Below are 19637 nucleotides of genomic sequence, written 5' to 3' on the forward strand. Positions count from 1 at the left end.
GGGATATATTATATGGCTAAAAGTCTGAATACAAATGGACAGTGGTCAGACCACATATGACAGAACTTTGACCATAACCTCTGTAGCAATCAGACTTGAAAACCAAACTACAGCCTCTGCAGCAAAAGGCCCAGAATGGTCAGAACTTGATCAGTAACTACCTATTTTTGTCCCCACTTCTAACTCTGGACCAATCACAGAAAGTCATCTATGCTTTCCACACCCATCACATAGGTTCCAGTTAGTCTGTTCCCGACTACCCCAGGACAACACCTAAACCAAGCACCACCTTCTGCAGAAATGAGAATACTGGAGGGAAATAACTGGTAATGTGCCACCACCATTCCTCACCTTCTATTCCTCTGGCTCCACAGTCCCTGGTAAGGGAGCCAGGAGGACAGAGCCACTGGGCAAGTAAACACAGGTGGCTAAGGCACAGACCCAGCTGCCAACAAGGTGTTCTGTTAAGTCATCCCAGAAAACTGCACTATTGCAAGCCAGCTAAAATATTTTAATTAGCAACTCTGAGTAATAATTATTACCAAAATTTATTCTATATGTACTTTAAAAATTAACTCAAGGAACATTTCCCCTATCTGACAATGTCACAGTACATCAATGTCAAATACACAAAAGCTAAATTTCTTTTTTTTTTTTTGAAGGACAGCCAAAATCACCATGAATAAGTCTTTGGTGCCCTCTTGTGGAATATTTAGTGAGAACTTTGAATTATTTACCCTTCTCCACACAGAAACGAGTATTCCAGTCTTTTAAATGTAAAGCATTTTCTATGTTACACTATTTTTGAGAGACACAATTTTAAATAAAGCTTTATAAATAACTTAATTCAAACAAGAAATTGTTGAAAATGTTCAGTAAATTTTTGTGTCATAAGTTTCTGACAATTTTGCCTTTTGTCATGAATTAAGCAAAAGTAATGGAAAAACTTAGCTTTATTCAGTGCTAAGTATCAAAAATGTTTTCTCAACAGCTAAGAAATAATAATAAGACTTAATAAAGTTCTCTTAGTAGCTCCTGCTGGGTAACCTCAGGCAGAGGCTAAATTAGCACCTCCTTAGATCCAAGAGCCACTGTACCCAGTGGTCAGAGGGGGACCATCCAGATCACAACTCCTCAGACCCATAAGGGACACACTCAGGGTGCAGACTCAGTGAGCACCAAAACCCCACCGAAGCAAGTCTTGCCCCAGAAGGGTGTCTCCAGCACAGAAGTTCTCCCACTGCAGACACAGCTGATTCTCACTGCCAATTGGCCTGGAGGTCAATTCCTCCCAGTGATCCTACAACAACCAAGGCATAACTACAACAAGACTGTGCACAAAGCCCACAAGGGGGTCCACCAAGAGTGCCCACCTCAGGTAACTGGGGAGGCTGAGACACTGGGCCCTACAGGACACCTAGCACACAAAGCCACTCTATCAACACAGGGAAGCAGCCAAAATGCGGAGACAAAGAAAGAGGTCACAAATGGCAGAAATGGAGGAAAGCAAACGACTGGATATAGAGTTCAAGGCCACGTTTATAAGGCTTTTCAAGAATTTTATGGAAACCGCCGATAAATTAAGTGAGTCCCTCAATAGGTATAGTGAGACCCTGGAGGACATGAAAAAGGACCAACAAATTAAGCATACACTGACTGAAATAAAGAATAATTTACAGAGATCCAACAGCAGACAAGAGGATCCCAAGAATCAAGTCAAAGATTTGAAATACAAAGAAACAAAAAATACCCAACCGAAAAAGAAAAAAGAAAAGAGATTCCAAAAATATGAAGATAGTGTAAGGAGCCTCTGGGACAACTTCAAGCGTACCAACATCAGAATTATAGGGGTACCAGAAGAAGAGAGAGGGCAAGATATTGAAAACCTATTTGAAGAAATAATGACAGAAAACTTCCCCTACCTGGTGAAAGAAATAGACTTACAAGTCCAGGAAGCGCAGAGAACCCCAAACAAAAGGAATCCAAAGAGGACCACACCAAGACACATCATAATTAAAATGCCAAGAGCAAAAGACAAAGAGAGAATCTTAAAAGCAGCAAGAGAAAGACAGTCAGTTACCTACAAGGGAGTACCCATACGACTGTCAGCTGATTTCTCAACAGAAACCATGCAGGCCAGAAGAGAGTGGCAAGAAATATTCAAAGTGATGAATAGCAAGAACCTGCAACCAAGATTACTTTATCCAGCAAAGCTATCATTCAGAATAGAAGGTCAGATAAAGAGCTTCACGGATAAGAAAAAGCTAAAGGAGTTCATCACCACCAAACCAGCATTATATGAAATGCTGAAAGGTATCCTTTAAGAAGAGGAAGAAGAAAAAGGAACTCTTACCATTTGCCACAGCATGGATGGAACTGGAGAGCGGATAAATACCACATGATCTCACTCATTTGTGGAATATAATGAACAACATAAACTGATGAACAAGGACTGATCCAGAGACGGAGAGGCATTGATTGGACTGTCGGGCCTTGGAGGGAAGGTAGGGGAGGGTGGGGTAAGGGGGAAAGATCAACCAAAGGACTTATATGCAAGCATATAGGCCTAACCAATGGACATGGACAACGGGGGGGTGAGGGCATGAGCGGGGGTGGGGGGGGTGGGGGGTAGAGGGTAACGTGGGGACAAGGACACATATGTAATATCTTAATCAATAAAAAATATATTAAAAAAAGAATTTAAATATCTGGGGTAAATTTAAAGATCCTTATTTGCACCCATAAAAATGCTGGTATAAAAGGATTAGATAATTCTTAAAGTGTTGTTTCTCCTTATATTACTTACCACAAGTTTCTTACCATTTTTACCAAATGATGGGGTCAGAAATAGGAAATACCTATCCAATTCTGGAAACAAATAGAAGTCAAATAGAAAGAATATTCCTGCCAATCAGCTAACAAGGCTGTCAAAGAGACAGACCATAGAGGGGAAGATAGAGAGGTTCTTATGTTAGTAGAGGGTAAAGCATTCATTGTTTTCCCCCAGAATTAACACTCTTTGTTCTTATGTCCTTATTAAGAAGTGAAACAAAATACAAAAATAAGGTGCCAAATTTAATCATCCCTCTTGTTTTGGAACTTCTTGGGAACACAGAGTAGACCATCAATAAATGTTTGGTGAGCTTTTTCTTATTATTTTCTCTCACTCTGTAATTAAAACCTGTAAGAATGTAGTAATTACTGGAATGTTGTAAAATTTATTCTTGTTGTCATGCCTTGTTTGTTTAGATTACAAAGACCTTGGGCCTGGAACAGTGGCCTTTCTCTTGAACTGAAGTCTCAGATAATAGTATATTATACATACAATTCATTTAGTGTTCCAATACTGAAGTTGTTTAAGTCAATCATGAGCTAAGAAACTACTCTTTTTAGGCAGAATTATTCTAAATTAGACCTTTTCCCCTGGTATACCTAGATTTTTTTTTTAATGGTAAAACAATCTCCCATGTAAGACATGGTAATTACATGCATACCAAAATTAACAACAGGGACTGTGCAAAGACTTTTGTCATGTACAAGTGGCAAACTACCTCTGCTAGAATCCTGACTGTGATATTAGATTTAACCTGATTCTTGGTTTTCTGATATGTAAAAGGAAGATAATAACTGCCTTATAGAGTCACTGTGAGGAATGAGATGTAAACTTTATGGACTGTGTATTATATTGAATACAACTAATAATTCATACTTTTGTTTAGCTTCTAAAAATTCAAAAAGATATAGACAAAATTTAATATTTAGCAGTTAATCAAAAAATTTTAGTGGGTTAAAATTTAGGGAAGATTTTTCCAAATATATCCGTATCTAATTCACACTTCAAAATGGTCTTATTGAAATAATGTATAACAGCACAGCTGGTGGTGCTCAGTGGTTGAGCATCCACCTATGAGCCAGGAGGTCATGGTTCAATTCCCGGTCAGGGCACATGCCTGGGTTGCAGGTTTGATTCCTGATAGGGGGTGTGAAGGAAGCAGCTGATCAATGATTCTCTCTCATCATTGATGTTCCTATCTCTCTCTCTCTCCCTCTCCCTTCCTCTCTGAAATCAATAAAAAAAAAAAAATTTTTTTTTTAATGTATAATGGAGACAACCAAAGTGTCCTTCAATAGAGAATTGGATAAAGAAGTTGTGGTAGATATATACAATGTACTACTCAGAGGAAGAGGAACGTTATAAGTTCAGTTCATGGGCCAGCCCTTTAAAAGGAGCACCTGGGCCCTAGCTGGTTTGGCTCAGTGGATAGAGTGTCGGCCTGTGGATTGAAGGGTCCCAGGTTTGATTCTGGTCAGGGGCACATGCCCAGGTTTCAGGCTCAATCCCCAGTAGGGGGTGTGCCGATGCAGCCAATCAATAATTCTCTCTCATCATTGATGTTTCTATCTCTCTCTACCTCCCCCTTCCTATCTGAAATCAATAAAAATATATTAAAAAATAAAGTAAAAGGAGCACCTGGGTCTCCAGCAGCCTCTGTTACTAAGTCCCAATCCCCGCTGGTTTTTATAGCCCATAAATACGGGGATTTCTCTTCCCAGCTCTGGGAGCCTGGGATGGGGGTCTTGCTCCTCACCGGCGGCCTCTGCAGAGACTATCTCCCTCCTGATTGAAAAAACGCCACACATGGATGCCGGTCCAGCCGTCTTTGCCCCCTCCACCCCTCTTACCCGTCTCAGTATGCTTTCTTCTTTACTTCTCTAGTTGTGGGACTTCCATTCAGTCAGCTTTTAGGTGGTTCTAAATGATGTTGTTCTGTATTTTAGTTGTACTTTAGATGTGGTTGTGGGAGTCAGTGAGTACAGGCATTTACTAAGGCCGCCATCTTGGTTCTCTCTAATATTAAATACATTTTATTTAACCAGAAGTCTGCCCAAATAGAACACTCACCAAATTAAGAGAAAGCTTGAAATTATAAATTCAATAGAACTTCTGAAACATTTTATTTATATTTCATTTCAGTCAAATACTCATTTTCCAAATCTATAAGACCATCTATCTCAAGTTCAAAAATGTTAATATTATTTGGAAAACTATTTTAAAAAGTGATTGAGATCATTTCAACACATAGTGATGAAATGCACAACCTTTAAATATTACATCAAACAGTTAAATACATATAAATGATAACAATGAAATTCTTTATTTAAAAACACTAAGTTATTAAAATGGGTAAAAGTGACATAGTAAAATAAAATTGTTTCTAAAGTTACTACCTTAAAGAAAACATACAATGACATGGATTATAATATAAACAAAATAGCAAATAAATCATCACCTGTCATTAATGGGAAATTTTGCATGCTTTCAACATATCCATAATTTTAAGTCAGACTAAATGTTGCTTGGGGGAATGCTTCTTTTATATTTAAAGTCTCTTTAGAGGCGTTTTAAATTCCGCTTACTCTGGGCACTTCCAGGAAGAGGATCTTTTCTGTTCCTTGGCCTTGCTGCTCTTCTACTACATTCTTCAGACCCATGATAAGCACACAAACATAACACACAAAAGTCAAAACCACAGGCTCTGCGGCTGCACAGTCCCCTTTTCTTATATGGCTGGTACTTAGCAGGGGATTGGCACCTCGGGCAAGGTTTTAAGGCTTCATCAGTAAAAAGTGTTTTGGCAACCTGCAGTAAAAGCATATACACTACATGATCAATCAAATCTTGCTGGGAGCAATTTTTAAATGCAAATCATGGGTGATGTGAGAACCAATGGATGTGCAGGCGCTGACATTCCATTGTCTGTGTCCTACAATAAACTTCCATGTTTTTAACCTTGCCTTTTTACAGGCCATGGGTCTTTTGGTTGGATTTATGGTCGCTTTTTTTTTTTTATTGACTTTAGAGTGTAAGGGAGAAAGAGAAACATTAATTAAAAAAAAAAAAAAAAAAGTATATACACTAAATCTTCTAGTTTCATATAGACCAGCGGTTCTCAACCTGTGGGTCGCGAACAATGAAAATACATCCTGCATATCAGGTATTTACATTACGATTCATAACAGTAGCAAAATTACAGTTATGAAGTAGCAACAAAAATAATTTTATGGTTGAGGGTCACCACAACATGAGGAACTGTATTAAAGGGTCGCGGCATTAGGAAGGTTGAGAACCACTGAAGACAATCACTTTATTTCCAACTCTGTAAATATTTATTTCTAATAAGATAATACTTACCCTAACATATTCTTCCTGTTTACTATGTGAGTCAATAATTGAAGAGCTTGCTATAGGTGTCAAAACTTCTCCCCAAGGAGAAAATGTTGAAACCTGTTCTTTCTGAGAACTTGGTGTCCTAGCCTGAGCTTGTACAGATCTTAAAGCTGATCGATTTGAAAGTTGAAACCGAGTGGCAGCATCCTGAACATTTAATACAGCCTGCTGTGGTAAAAGACAAGAGGAGTCAATACTGTAATATCAAAAGTTCTAGGACAGCTTTCTGATGCACATCTATTTAAATGTTTGGACGTGGTTTTACACAACTAGAATTTTCTCCCTAACCCATATATGAAAATTGAAAATAGCCCGACAGGTGTGGCTTAGCAGTTAAGTGTCGACCTATGAACCAAGAAGTCATAGTTCAACTCAGGTCAAGGCACATACCCAGGTTGCAGGCAAGAGGCAGCCGATCAATGATTGTCTCTCATCATTGATGTTTCTATCCCTTTCTCCCTCTCCCTTCCTCTCTGAAATAAATAAAAGCATATTTAAAAAAAAATAAAAATAGAGGCGATGGGCCCTGGCTGATGTGACTCTGTGGTTGAAGCATTAGCCAGCCAGTGCACCAAAGGGTTGCAGGTTCGATTTACAGTCAAAGCCATGTACCTGTGTTGTGGTTAGGGTGCATGCAGGAGCAACCAGTCGATAGGCAATCTTTTGATGTTTCTCTCTCCTCTCCTCCCTCCCGCCCTCCCTCACTTCCACTTTCTGAAAGGCAATGGGGAAAATGTCCTCAGATGAGAATTAACAACAGCAACAAAAAAAATATGGGTGATAGTGAGGATTTGGCCCACAGACTGGAGTTTGCCAACTTGTTTTAAGCCAGAATCTAAGAAGGGGATGAATCCTTTTAAAAGTTTGCTATGGGATATCATGAAATTCTTTGAAGGTTCTTACCTTTGCCATATATCAAAAGAATAATGGGATTCGACTATGAGACTCAATTTGTTTGGCTGTTTTTTGCAATACTTGTAAATACTTGATTCATTTTTTCCATTAAATTTTTAATAGCTTTGATAATTTTAAAGGGATAAAAAGCAATACTCTTATCTGAATTGGATTCCCACAGCACTCAAATATTCAGCCAAGAAATATCTTAATGAGTAATCCTTACAGCCTTCTATTTTGTTGAAGTTGGTTATGAAAATGTGTTTTTTAAAAACAACTTGGCATTCTTAACCAATTATCAAAATAAAGTGAACTGCAGGTAAATTTCCTCATGTGTCCAACTATAATTGTATTTCCTCTCCCTTGATAGTCTTCTTTAGCCACTATTGGCTCCTAGCAATGGGGAAACCTAGAACATGAGAAATTACAGTAGGATAAATATAGGAAATGAGGTTAGTTGGTCATGGTCAATTACATGATTAACAGTTTAACAACATATACGTAAGTGTAATGGATGAATATTGGTTTTCAGAAATTAGAATGCGGTTGAACTTTTTCAAGGACTCAATACATCCCTATATTACATTTCTATAAATGATTTGTAGCCTAGGCCACAAACACATGACACAATAGCACACCAAAATTTCAATGAATTTTTATGAAGTTGGTAAACACAGTGATTATGCATGCACCAAGAGAATAGAAATTTTCTTGAAGCAAATTTCAGCCACAGAAGTAACGTTCGTTTATTTAACAAGTATTATGGAACACCTAAGGTGCCAAGTGAATTAAATAGTTCAATCCCTGTTCTGGAGCAATTATTTGTGTGTGCAATTATCTCTGAACAGTACAAAGCAAAACAGTTAACAAAGGCACATGTCTGTGAACATCAAAATTTTCTGAAACATAGTCATCAACATGTTACCAGAAAACATTTAAATGTGAGAGTGGAGTCACCTTATGTTTGTTCATTTCCATGATTATAAAAAAAAGTGCAGAATACAGGAAATTTAGAAATGCAATGGAAAAGGTGTAGTATTCCAATTGTAATGTTCATTCTCACTGCTGCAAAGCAAACATGATATTGAGATCCTATTACCCGTAGCTGGTCTGTGCCTTCTAATTTGCACACATAAGGAGCTTTCAGTGATGCTAATCAAGTGTGAGAAAAACTGTCTAACAACTTTGTTTCATAATGTTTGTTTTGGTTAATGATACATTAGGATAGTTTGGTAGAAAGCATCCAGTCCGTATTAGAATAAGAGGGCATAGGACACCAGGAAGGATGTCCCTGAGGAAAAGAAGGAACAGGTAGAATACCTGATATGTTTGGACTTGCAGAGAGGAGATTTCCAGTTCTGGTGGATAATAGGAGATGAAATCGGGGACCTGTATAGAGAAACACTAAGCAAAAAAAAAGAAAGAAACTGGGCAATTATTAACTCTGGGGGGAAAAAAAGTTATATAAGAAAAAAATCTGCATATTACAACTGTCAAAAAGTCATAATAATCTCAACAGTCTTCATAATGTGAGTGCACAATTCTGATTCACTCCCAAATGGTGTAAACAAACTCATTAAGATAGAAGGAAGGGAGAAAAGCATTCAGAGAGGTGGGTAGATAGTGCTAGTAGTGATGAGAGGTTAGAGAACAGACAATCCTGTAGGAAAAAAAATGCAAAAAAATAGCAGTTAAGGCGTTCTATTTGGAAATGTCAGAAGGAACAACTGAAGAATTGAAAGTGATTGTCTTAATGGGGTAAGAATCAAGAGTCCGAAGGCATAGGGCAGGAGGATGTGTTTTGTTATAAGTCTCATTGTCCAATTTAACTTTATGCATTTGTTTTACTTTGATAAAAAAATTTTAGCCCTAGCTGGTTTGGCTCAGTGGATAATGTGTCAGCTTGTGGATTGAAGGGTCCCAGGTTCGATTCCAGTCAAGGGCACATGCCCTGGTTGTGGGCTCAATCCCCAGTAGAGGGCCTGCAAGAGGCAGCCAATTGATAGTTCTCTCTCATCATTTATGTTCCTATCTCTCTCTCCCTCTCCCTTCCTTTCTGAAATCAATAAAAATATTTTTTTAAAAATTTTAAAGCAAACCAAAATAAGGAAAAAGAGTTCAATAAGGGAAAAAAGTACAGTCCTTTAAGAAATCAAGGTTTAAAAAAATGGTGGCTAGGCTATGAAAATAATATTTTATTTAGAATTACCTAAAAGGTTGCCATACACAATCACAAGTTTCTTCCTTACAATATGTAAGGAGTACATGAGGCTTAAAGTTTAATATTAATAGGTGCTAGCTTTAAAAAAAAAAGTGTGTTTTAAGTCTGTCGTTAGCATGTAGGGCAGCACTCTAAAAAGATGCATTAGGAAGGCAATAAATATCTTCACTATTATAAGCTCCCAAAGCCAACAGCTGTAGCTGTAAGTTGCCAGGAGCTATGAATAAGTTGTAAAGCAACTCATTACAGACAAAATGGTAAAACTTTTCTTCAAAGTAAAATAAAAAGTCAGAGCAGGTCCCTAATATTTCATTGTAATGAGAATCTCACCCATTTGTATCTGGGTGCTCTTGTCTTATGCTGTGCTTCATCTCAATTATTGTATTTAATAAAATTGGAAATTTCCTTTAATATGTTATTAAATACTTTCTACTAGGGTAAGAATAAAAGGGTGAACTCTCACTTTCTTTTGGTATTGATGCCTAAGAAAGGTCTAAAAGTTGAACATACAAGAAAGATGGGTGCCAGAATCATCAGATGCCTATTACAGCAAGGAGGATTTTTCTTATACCTTCAAAGCTGGATCTCAAATCTTCAAAGGAGGTACAAGTTTATGATGCTTTACTAGTCATAATCTGCCATGCTCACTCACCTCTAGGCCTTCATATATATTATTCCTTTTGCTGGAACACTATAATATCTCAGCTGAGATACACTTTTTCAGAAAAGCCTTCTCTTGATCCCCAAGTATCAAACATTCCTTTTAAATGTTCTCATAGAATTAACTCTGGTCACCCCTACCTATATCACTCACAAGACATGAGCTCCAAGAGAGCAGGGACCATGTCAGGAATGTTCACCATTGTATTCTAAGCAACTGGCACATGCCATCCACTAAAAAGACTGAAAAATGCTGTAGGAATATCTAATTTTGATAGGATCTAGTATATCACTTGTATTCAAATACTGCTAACAGCACATACACTTAAACAACAACAAAACCCAACAAGATGTCCTTGATGCTAGGTAATCTACTCCACTTACAGTCCAGAAGGAAATAGAGTTTGGGAAAAGAAAAGAGTTGAGAGTGAATGTTTACTAAATGGAAAAGGGTAAAAGATAGGAAAATCAAATTTGGTTGTCCAGCAATATGGGATTAATAGATGTTTATATTTTAGAATCCATTTTAGAAAAGTATTATATACATTACCTTAGCATCTGTTTTCAGTTGTGTGAGATAAAATCTCCTCCTCTGATTTGCTTTTTTATTTTGAACAATAATTTCACGCCAATTTCTGCTCACGCTCCAAACACTATGACAAAAAGATCAGTCCTTATATTATATATATACCACAAGATTAACATTTTCTGCATATGGCAATTAATAAGAAAAACTGTTTTTAAAGATTTTGGACAGTAAATTTTAAACCTAAAATTTACATTAAAAATGTGATTTAAACTATATCAGTTTCTTATGGTTTCACCATATGAAAGAAATCCTATTAAATATATGTCAGCATTACGTTGATAAAATATTACTTTATAAATGGTTAAGGGGAAAACACAGTTTAATATAAAGCCAATATAAGTCTATGGAAGACTGATTAAGAGGATTTCATTTCAAATGTGATACTAAGATTGAAAATTTGGACATGACTTGCAGCAAATGATTATCATTTATAGCATAAAAGGTTTTTTGTGCCCTGGCTGGTTTGGCTCAGTGGATAGAGCGTCGGCCTGCGGACTGAAAGGTCCTGGGTTCGATTCCGGTCAAGGGCATGTACCTTGGTTGCGGGCACATCCCCAGTGGGAGGTGCGAGAGGCAGCTGATCGATGTTTCTCTCTCATCGATGTTTCTAGCTCTCTATCCCTCTCCCCTCCTCTCTGTAAAAAATCAATTAAATATATTTTTTTTAAAAAAAGGTTTTTTGTTTTTTAAATCAATTTCTCTTATAAATGTATTTAACAAATCTGTCATTTTCATTACACAAACATAAGAACAATCAATCCTTCATTGGAAGTACTAAATGTCAAATAATAAATACTATTATGGGCAGCACTACAAAATTTCTATCTTATAAATCACAGTTTAAGAGAACGAAGCAGCTAAAGAAAAAAATTATATTCAGTGATTGCTTATTAATCAATAACTTTGACTATACTCACTATGAAAGAAAAGGTAATCCTTCAACTGTTAATCTGGTCTTTTTATTACTCTAAACTAACTAATTACTAAAAGACAGTTGAAAAACAAAGTCACATATGGAAGACAGTATGGAGTTTCCTTAAAAAACTGAAAATGGAACTCCCATTTGACCCTGTGATCCCACTTCTAGGAATATATCCCAAAAAACCAGAAACACCAATCAGAAAGGATATATGCACCCCTATGTTCATAGCAGCACAATTCACTATAGCTAAGATCTGGAAACAGCCTAAGTGCCCATCAGTAGATGAATGGATTAGAAAACTGTGGTACATCTCCACGATGGAATACTATGCTGCTCTAAAAAGGAAGGAACTCTTACCATTTGCAACAGCATGGATGGAACTGGAGAGCATTATGCTAAGTGAAATAAGCCAGTCAATGAAGGAAAAATACCACATGATCTCACTCATTCATGGATAATAGAGACCATTATAAACTTTTGAACAATAATAGATACAGAGGCAGAGCTGCCTCAAACAGATTGTCAAACTGCAGCGGGAAGGCCGGGGAGGGTTGGGGGGCAGGAGGTAGGGTGGTAAGAGATCAACTAAACGACTTGTATGCATGCATATAAGCATAACCAATGGACATAAGACACTGGGGGATAGGGGAGGCTAGGGGACTGTCTAGGGCGGGGGGATAAAATGGACACATATGTAATACCCTTTGTAATACTTTAAGCAATAAAAAAAGAAAAAAAAAAAGAAAAACAAAGTCACATATTAAGAAGGGCCCCCCAGTTAATACTTGAGCTGTCAACACTACTATTCTTCCAGCTACCATGGCTGCTTCAGTTGCCATTGCCTCTCCCTAAACTGGTACATGTATCTTATAGCAGAATGACGGAAAGAAACACGCAGAAAGTCACCCATTTATTGGGAAGAAATGAACTGTACACTGGGTATTTGCCACAGCTATTTCAACTAACTATAATCTCCAATTACCAAGAATGAACACTGCTGCCGAAACCGGTTTGGCTCAGTGGATAGAGCGTCGGCCTGCGGACTGAAGGGTCCCGGGTTCGATTCCGGTCAAGGGCATGTACCTTGGTTGCAGGCATATCCCCAGTAGGAGATGTGCAGGAGGCGGCTGATCGATGTTTCTCTCTCATCGATGTTTCTGACTATCTCTCTCCCTTCCTCTCTGTAAAAAATCAATAAAATATATTAAAAAAAAAAAAAGAATGAACACTGCTAACATTATACAGGCATTCTACAGTACAAATACTATAAATTTTAAGGGCTGGGCAGGAAAGGCAATTATTAAAATACTAGAGGTCCAATGCATGAAATTCGTGCGGGGGTGGGGGTTCCCTCAGCCCAGCCTGTGGCCTCTCGCAATCTGGGACCCCTCACTCCTAACTGCTCACTTGCTTGCTCCTTATCACCGCCTGCTCACTCCTTACTGCTTGGCTCACAGCTCCTTAGCACTGCCACAGAGGCCAGAGAGGCTCCCGCCACTGCCACTGCGTCATCAGCCATGAGCCAGGCTTTTGGCTGAGTGGTGCTCCCTCAGTGTGTGTCATAGTGACTGGTCGTTCTGGTCATTCCGGTTGTTCCACCAGAATGGTCGCTGGGCTTTTATATATCGACTAGTGGCCCAGTGCATGAAATTCATGCATGGGGCGGGGGATTCCCTCAGCCCAGCCTGCACCCTCTCCAATCGGGAACCCCTTGGGTGATGTCCGACTGATGGTTTAGGCCTGATCCCTGGGATTGAGCCTAAATCAGCAGTCGGACATCCCCTCATAATCTGGGACTGCTGGCTCCTAACCACTCACCTGCCTGCCTGCCTGATTGCCCCTACCTGTCCTCCCCTGCCAGCCTGATCTCACCCCCAACTACCCTCTCTGCCTTGGCCCCCACCACCATGGCTTTGTCCAGAAGAAAGTCGTACACCAGAAGATGACCCGGTTTAATTAGCATATTACCCTTTTATTAGTATAGATGACTAAGTATCAACTACTCCCAGAAGTGAATACCCAAAAGCATCACCTTAAGTTTTTATTTTAACTAGTCATACTCCAGCATATAAAAATAAAATTCCTATATCTATCTCAACCATCACTTAACTTTTAAACAAATTATCTCATTTGAACATTTTAAAATATGTACACATATATGTGCACTAATCTGTTTATTATCCTACTTGAGTCAAACCAAGTACATTCCTGATCAAGTCTATTTGGAAAGGCTTTACACCCTAATGAGTTTGTGGAAAATTCTAGATTAGAAATTCTAGATTAGAAAACTTAGAGGATCAATTGTAGATCTAGATCTATCCTTATATCCTTGAATTATTAGCTGCTCAACTTTACATCTCTGGAGCTCAGTTTCCTCGTTTTCAAAATATAGGATTGGACTAGATATGTCAGACTTCCAGTTATGAAATTCTACAATTCTCTACAATAGCCTACAATTTATGCAAGGAAGGTGAAGCAGGGCTCTAATAGAAATTGTGTAGCCATAAAAACAGTAAGGACTCTATGAACCAAACTCTTGACATATCCCTATCAAAAAGAGGTACACTAACTCTCCTGCATGTCCTCCCCCAACCATTACCTTGAAGAAATCCTGTTTCATATGACTTCCTGCCTTGCTAGTTATGGCATTCCCAAGAGTCTTGTCTTCTGATAGTCCTGGGACTCTTCAAAATTGCCAGTATGAACAGGGTCTCACTTTAGACTTTGTAACCCTAGTCCCCACCCTCAATACTCCTTAATGTCTTGGTTTTCTCTTTAGTTATATAGCAGCACTCAATACACTGAAACCTCTGGGATCACAAATTCTTCAGTTTCTAATCCCTTAAAATTCCCCAAATTAATTTCCATTGATGTTAGCAATTAAAATGAAATAATCTATATTCCCTTGGTCTCTGGAACTTAAATAACTAAATGCTATCCTTTGTATATTGTAATTTCTTAGTCACCATAATGCTTTATATTATTTCTGACCAAGTATTATACTTTACTAAAATTTTCAATCAGACAACAGGATGTGAACTAATTAAATAAATCATTAAATAACTTTCATGGAATAAAGCCTGCCATTTTGAAAATCTAAAGTACAACTTTTATAAACTCTCCTCCCAAATGACAGGGACATGAACATTATCCCAAAGACTATATTATTGCTTCTAAAGCAGGCTTTTAGCCTGGCTAGTGTGGCTCAGTGGATTGAACCAGGTTGCAGGCTCGATGTCCAATGTGGGGCTTGCAGGAGGGAGCTGATAAATGATTCTCTCTCATCATTGATGTTTCTATCTCTCTCTCCCTCTCCCTGTCTCTCTGAAATCAATAAAGATATACATATTTTTAAAAGTTGCCCAGCTGGTGTGGCTCAGTGGTTGAACATTGACCCAGAAACCAAGAGGTCGTGTTTCAATTCCTGGTCAGGGTACATACCCAGGTTTTGGGTTCGATCCTCAATACAGGGCATGTAGGAGGCAGCCAATCGATCATCAGTGTTTCTATCTCTCTATCCCTCTCCCTCATTCTCTCTCTCTTAAAAAATTAATAAAAACATATTTTTAAATTTCTTAACATGTTAAAAGTCTTTTATTTCAGAAAAAAAAAATATTTCTTACCTGCATAGGCTTTCTGCAGACAAGGAATCTAAAACAACTGCAAGAATATGCTTTAGATTTCTATATTTTAATTCTGTTAAGATGTCCAGTTTTTCTATACCCATTTTCTTGCCAATCAGTCCTGCAAGTACGCACTGCAGTACAGCTATTTTCGCCTCATCCCTGTCTTCTAAGAATTCGCGTGTACCACTTTGCTGGCATCTTCTCTTTTTGTTTTTCATAAAGAGCTCATGCACTAACTGCAAGGCTGGGGTGTTTGATAAATTATTAAAACCTAAAATCAGTTCCTCACTCTGACTGTCACTGCTGGGCTGACTGTCTGAGATGTCTGAAGAAGCTGCTGGTGTTATTTCAGATTCAGAGTGGATGACCTGGCTTTCCTCTTCTGTCTCAGACTGTGAGCCTTGCTCCCGAAGGGTGGACAATCTTCTCAACCTTCCAAGGCGCCTTGACCTTCTTATGGTGTCCTCCACTTTGAGAGTTCCCTTATGTTTCTGAAGTAGCTCTTGAAAAGAACTTTCCTGGTCGGAGAGGGAATCTTCTGATTTATCCAAGCAAAGTGAGTTAAAACCACTGTCTTCAGGTGTTGAAATATTGCCTCTCACTTGAGGAAAAAACCTTTGACCTGCCTTAAATTTAATATTTGCTACAAGGTTACTTATTGGAGCCACAAATATGTCCTCATCTGTTTCACAAGTTGTTCCACTACTAGAGGAGTCCAGAAGTTTGGGAAATGTATTCTCATCGTTAACACATGGACTACTATCACTAAAGTCATGGGTGATAGAGTCTTTAAAATTATTGCCCTGAATTGGTGATATACATTCATCTTCAAACAGGCTACAGTCATCTTTGGAGTCATCAACTGTGGAAGTCTTCTGTTGAGAAAAATTAAGTCTCAATTTTTGAGGGCTTAAAGTCGCTTCTTCTGTTTTCAAAGTACTAGTAACTAAAGCACTAAAATTATTTTGCCTTGGAGAACCTGAAGCACTGCTTGGAATATCTTCTTCAAAGTTGAGAACTTCGCTTATACTACTTTCTATAGAACTATTGTCTGATTCATAGTTTCCCTTCAGAGGAGAGAAAGATACATCCAGCCTTCTGCGCCGCCGTAAATAACGTTTTCCACCAAGTTTAGGAGTCTCACAAAAGCCTGGGGGTATGGCTGATTTCTTCCTAAAGATGAGAAATCTCTTTTTTTTAGTAGGGGTCTCTAAAGGATCTGTTAAGCCCGGACTTACAGGTTCAAAAAACTCATAGTTTATTGTTGGGTCATCTTCCTGCTTTACCAAAAATAATGTATTATCAACGCTGTAAGATTTTAACAACTCACTGTAGCCACTATCAAAATCTTTGAAGCCGGTGTACTTGATAGTGACAGTAGAAGAGTCCATCTCATTTCCTACTCCAGTTCCAACCTGACCTGAATGCCTTTCTGACATCTTCAAAACCTGTTTCTAAAACATGAAAACAGATTTTATTCTTCCTTTCAAATGCACAGCCTGACAACTTACACCAAAATATACTATTTGTGATGAGTACAGATAATAACACAAATTTTATAACAATACAAAAGTTATTTTTTACTTGACTATGCATAGTCTAAGCATCATGCACAGTTTCTTGAACCATACTTGAGGAGAAAAAAATCTGGCAGCATAATTTTTACATGATTTTATTACCTTATGGTTTTAATGGCATTAAAGTATAACAGCACTAAAATATCACTATTTGTGGGAAATCCACTCTTTATAATGTTCTTGAAATTCCAAATAAAAATTTCAAGTAAATTAAAGAAGAAATGTGAATCAATAATTATATATTAATAAGGAATGACACTAGCAAATACTTTACTCCTTAATTTTTCCAACAGTATCATCACATTCCTTCTTTTTAGAAACTCAAATTAAATCTTAACTCAAAGGAAGATATCAAAGGATACTAAGATAACTGTTAATCTTTCAAAGTTTTCTCCAGATCAAATATAATTTTTCTCTATTAAAAAATCATGAGAAGATATATTTTGACTGCAATGGGAAAGTAATTTATTTATGCCTAAGTTATATCAGTTAAATATTTGAATGCATGAGGTGGTGTTTTTTTTAATTGCTATTCTAACCACAAAATCAAATGGTTTCTTTATAATGATCATTATATCATTATTACTGGGCAAAGTATGTCTTTTTCAACCTATATTTTTTTATATATTTTATTGATTTTTTACAGAGAGGAAGGGAGAGGGATAGAGAGTTAGAAACATCGATGAGAGAGAAACATCGACCAGCCGCCTCCTGCACACCTCCTACTGGGGATGTGCCTGCAACCAAGGTACATGCCCTTGACAGAATCAAACCCGGGACCCTTCAGTCCACAGGCCGACGCTCTATCCACTGAGCCAAACCGGTTTGGCTCAATCTATATTCTTTCTGGCAAACTTCACATGTTTCTTTATGATCTAGATCCCCTAGATCCTGAGAATCACTGCTCTTTTGCACATGCTTACCAGCCAAGACTATCAACTTTTGCTTTCTAGAATTTGTATTATATTTTAAAACAATTTGTTTTCAATATATTAATAAAATAGAATATGTTTTAACATTTCACCCCCAACCACGAATGTTTCCCCCTTCTCTAAGATTCATTCTGGTAATCAACAGTTTCGTCCATGTCATTTGGCAAAATTAAGGAGTCCTTTCAAAAAGTTAAAACAAATGCAACTATTCTACACTTCACCACTAGGTGTCTCACCGTGCTAGCCTTTGGGAAACTGAGAGGCAAATTGTCAAAAACAAAGTGGAGGGGGGGGAGGTTGGCTAGAAGGGGTGAGTGGGAGTGGGAGAAGGGGGAGATATGTAATACTTTTAACAATAAAGATTTATAAGAATAAAAAATATTACTCCATAAAAAGAACAACCCATAGGCTACTTGTTATAAACAGAAAAAAAAACCTTCCTAAATTTTTTTCCTGTTCATCTACACATTTGAAGTTGCCTCAGACGTGCTATCTTTGTTGTCAACATGGTCATCTTTCTACTATCCTGACATTAGTCTGAAATAAAACTTGGTTCTTCAAAACTAATTTTTAAATTATTTAAAATTATTCATGCCCGCCCTCGCTGGCTTGGCTCAGTGGGCGGAGCCTCGGCCTGCGAACTGCAGGGTCCTGGGTTCAGGTCCCGGCAGGGCGCATGCGCAGGATGGGTTGACCCCCCCCCCCCCCCCCAGTAGAGGTCGCGCAGGAGGCAGCCGATCAATGATTCTCTCATCGCTGATGTTTCCATCTCTCTCTCCCTCTCCCTTCCTCTCGGAAATCAATACAAATTCTTTAAAAAAATAAAATTATTCATGCCAGATCACGGAATTCCCATGGACTTACTTAATTTTACTGACTCAACAGTTCACTGATGAATCCAACAAGCCGCCTCAATATTATTCAGTTTTTCACACCAGGCTCCTGAAAAAGGGTTGAGAACGATTCTCTCTACTGTGCTCTTAGAAAGGAGGGAGAGAGGAAAAAAAAGAGCACTTATCAAATAGGAGAATGAAATACTTAACTATATTAAAACCAAATCTCCTTCGTCTGATAAAGTGGAAAATCTTACCATCCGTAAATCTTGAGCTCTTAGATGCCAAAGTTAAGTGGGTTTCCACACAAGAAAATCTCTCCCTTTGCCTTTAAAATTCATGTCAGAGGAATGCCGCTTAAAGAGAAGAGTTTAGCGAGAATCACTAACCGAAACGGGCAGCAGCCCGGTGACTGCTAACCGTCGAGGGAAAGCAAAGTGCGGCGCAGGGGTTATTTCGAACACTTGGAAAGGCCTAAAGCACATTACATTTCCTCCGGCTTTTCCTGACAACAGGAAACGTAACCGCCTTGTTTCCTCCAGCTAGTGCTGGAACTGAGGAAAAGCCCCAAATTCGGGTTTCTGGGGCCGCAGTGTGAGCGGGGCGCCGACTAGCCTCCCCGAGGTGCTCTGGGCGCGCGCGGCCTGGTAACGGTCTCGCCGCCGCCTCCCTCCCGACCTTCCCCCGCGGGGCGGCTGCGGCCTGGAGAGCCGCTGACAGGCCGAGGGCCAGCGGTGTCACCTGGAGCCCAGAGAGTGAAGGGACGGCTTCGAGGCGCTCCCTACTCCCGGCACCTGGAAAACAAAGTGGGGCGCGGGGCTGAGGGACGCCCCGAGGCTCCCTCTGGGCCCCACACCCCGAGACCCCCACTGCCACCCACTGGAGACCAAGGTACCGCCACACCCACGGGGCCGGACGCCGAGCCGAAGGGCGGGAGGGGAGAGAAGCAGCTCTGCCTGGTGCGCCCGGGAGGAGCCGTGGCCTCGCCCCCAGGGAGATCCGCTATGGCAACGCCCACGCCAGGTTCGCGTGGGGCCGCTGAGCGTCCCTCCTCCGGTTTGAACTGCCCGCCCCGAGTAACCGTTACGCCCCCACCGTCCGCCCCGCCCCTTCCTCCGGCCCCGCCCCAGTCTCTGCTCAGCCCCGCCCCTTCC

At 39.2% G+C, this 19637-nt stretch overlaps 1 protein-coding gene across 4 annotated transcripts; it reads right to left on the reverse strand.

Annotated features, from left to right (window-relative positions):
* Positions 1-5193: 5193 nt before the first annotated feature.
* Positions 5194-19369, reverse strand: FBXO43 (F-box protein 43). 4 transcript variants are annotated; one of them, XM_036338630.1, is made up of 8 exons: positions 19225-19369; positions 18741-18839; positions 18515-18592; positions 15139-16595; positions 10555-10657; positions 8444-8527; positions 6194-6397; positions 5194-5641 (listed from the first exon to the last, which is right to left on the reverse strand). In XM_036338630.1, exons 4-8 carry the CDS (start codon positions 16578-16580, stop codon positions 5393-5395), a joined length of 2082 nt encoding a protein of 693 aa, XP_036194523.1. In that variant the 5' UTR covers positions 16581-16595; positions 18515-18592; positions 18741-18839; positions 19225-19369; the 3' UTR covers positions 5194-5392. The 4 variants fall into 4 exon arrangements, with proteins under 4 accessions (XP_036194523.1, XP_036194521.1, XP_036194522.1 ...); XM_036338628.1 differs by having other exon boundaries at positions 18515-18629; XM_036338631.1 differs by having other exon boundaries at positions 5196-5481; positions 18515-18629; positions 19225-19363.
* Between the last annotated feature and the right edge of the window lie 268 nt (positions 19370-19637).

Source organism: Myotis myotis, unplaced genomic scaffold, assembly GCF_014108235.1.
Source record: "Myotis myotis isolate mMyoMyo1 unplaced genomic scaffold, mMyoMyo1.p scaffold_m19_p_16, whole genome shotgun sequence".
NCBI classification, from domain to species: Eukaryota; Metazoa; Chordata; class Mammalia; order Chiroptera; family Vespertilionidae; genus Myotis; species Myotis myotis.

Coding starts and splice junctions, on each gene's coding strand:
- FBXO43 (XM_036338630.1), bottom strand. CDS start 16,580: ATGTCAGAAAGGCATTCAGGTCAGGTTGGAACTGGAGTAGGAAATGAG. Junction 8,528..10,554: donor AACTGAAAACAGATGCTAAG/GTAATGTATATA, acceptor TTTTTTGCTTAG/TGTTTCTCTATACAGGTCCC. Junction 5,642..6,193: donor AACAGGAAGAATATGTTAGG/GTAAGTATTATC, acceptor CTTTTACTGCAG/GTTGCCAAAACACTTTTTAC.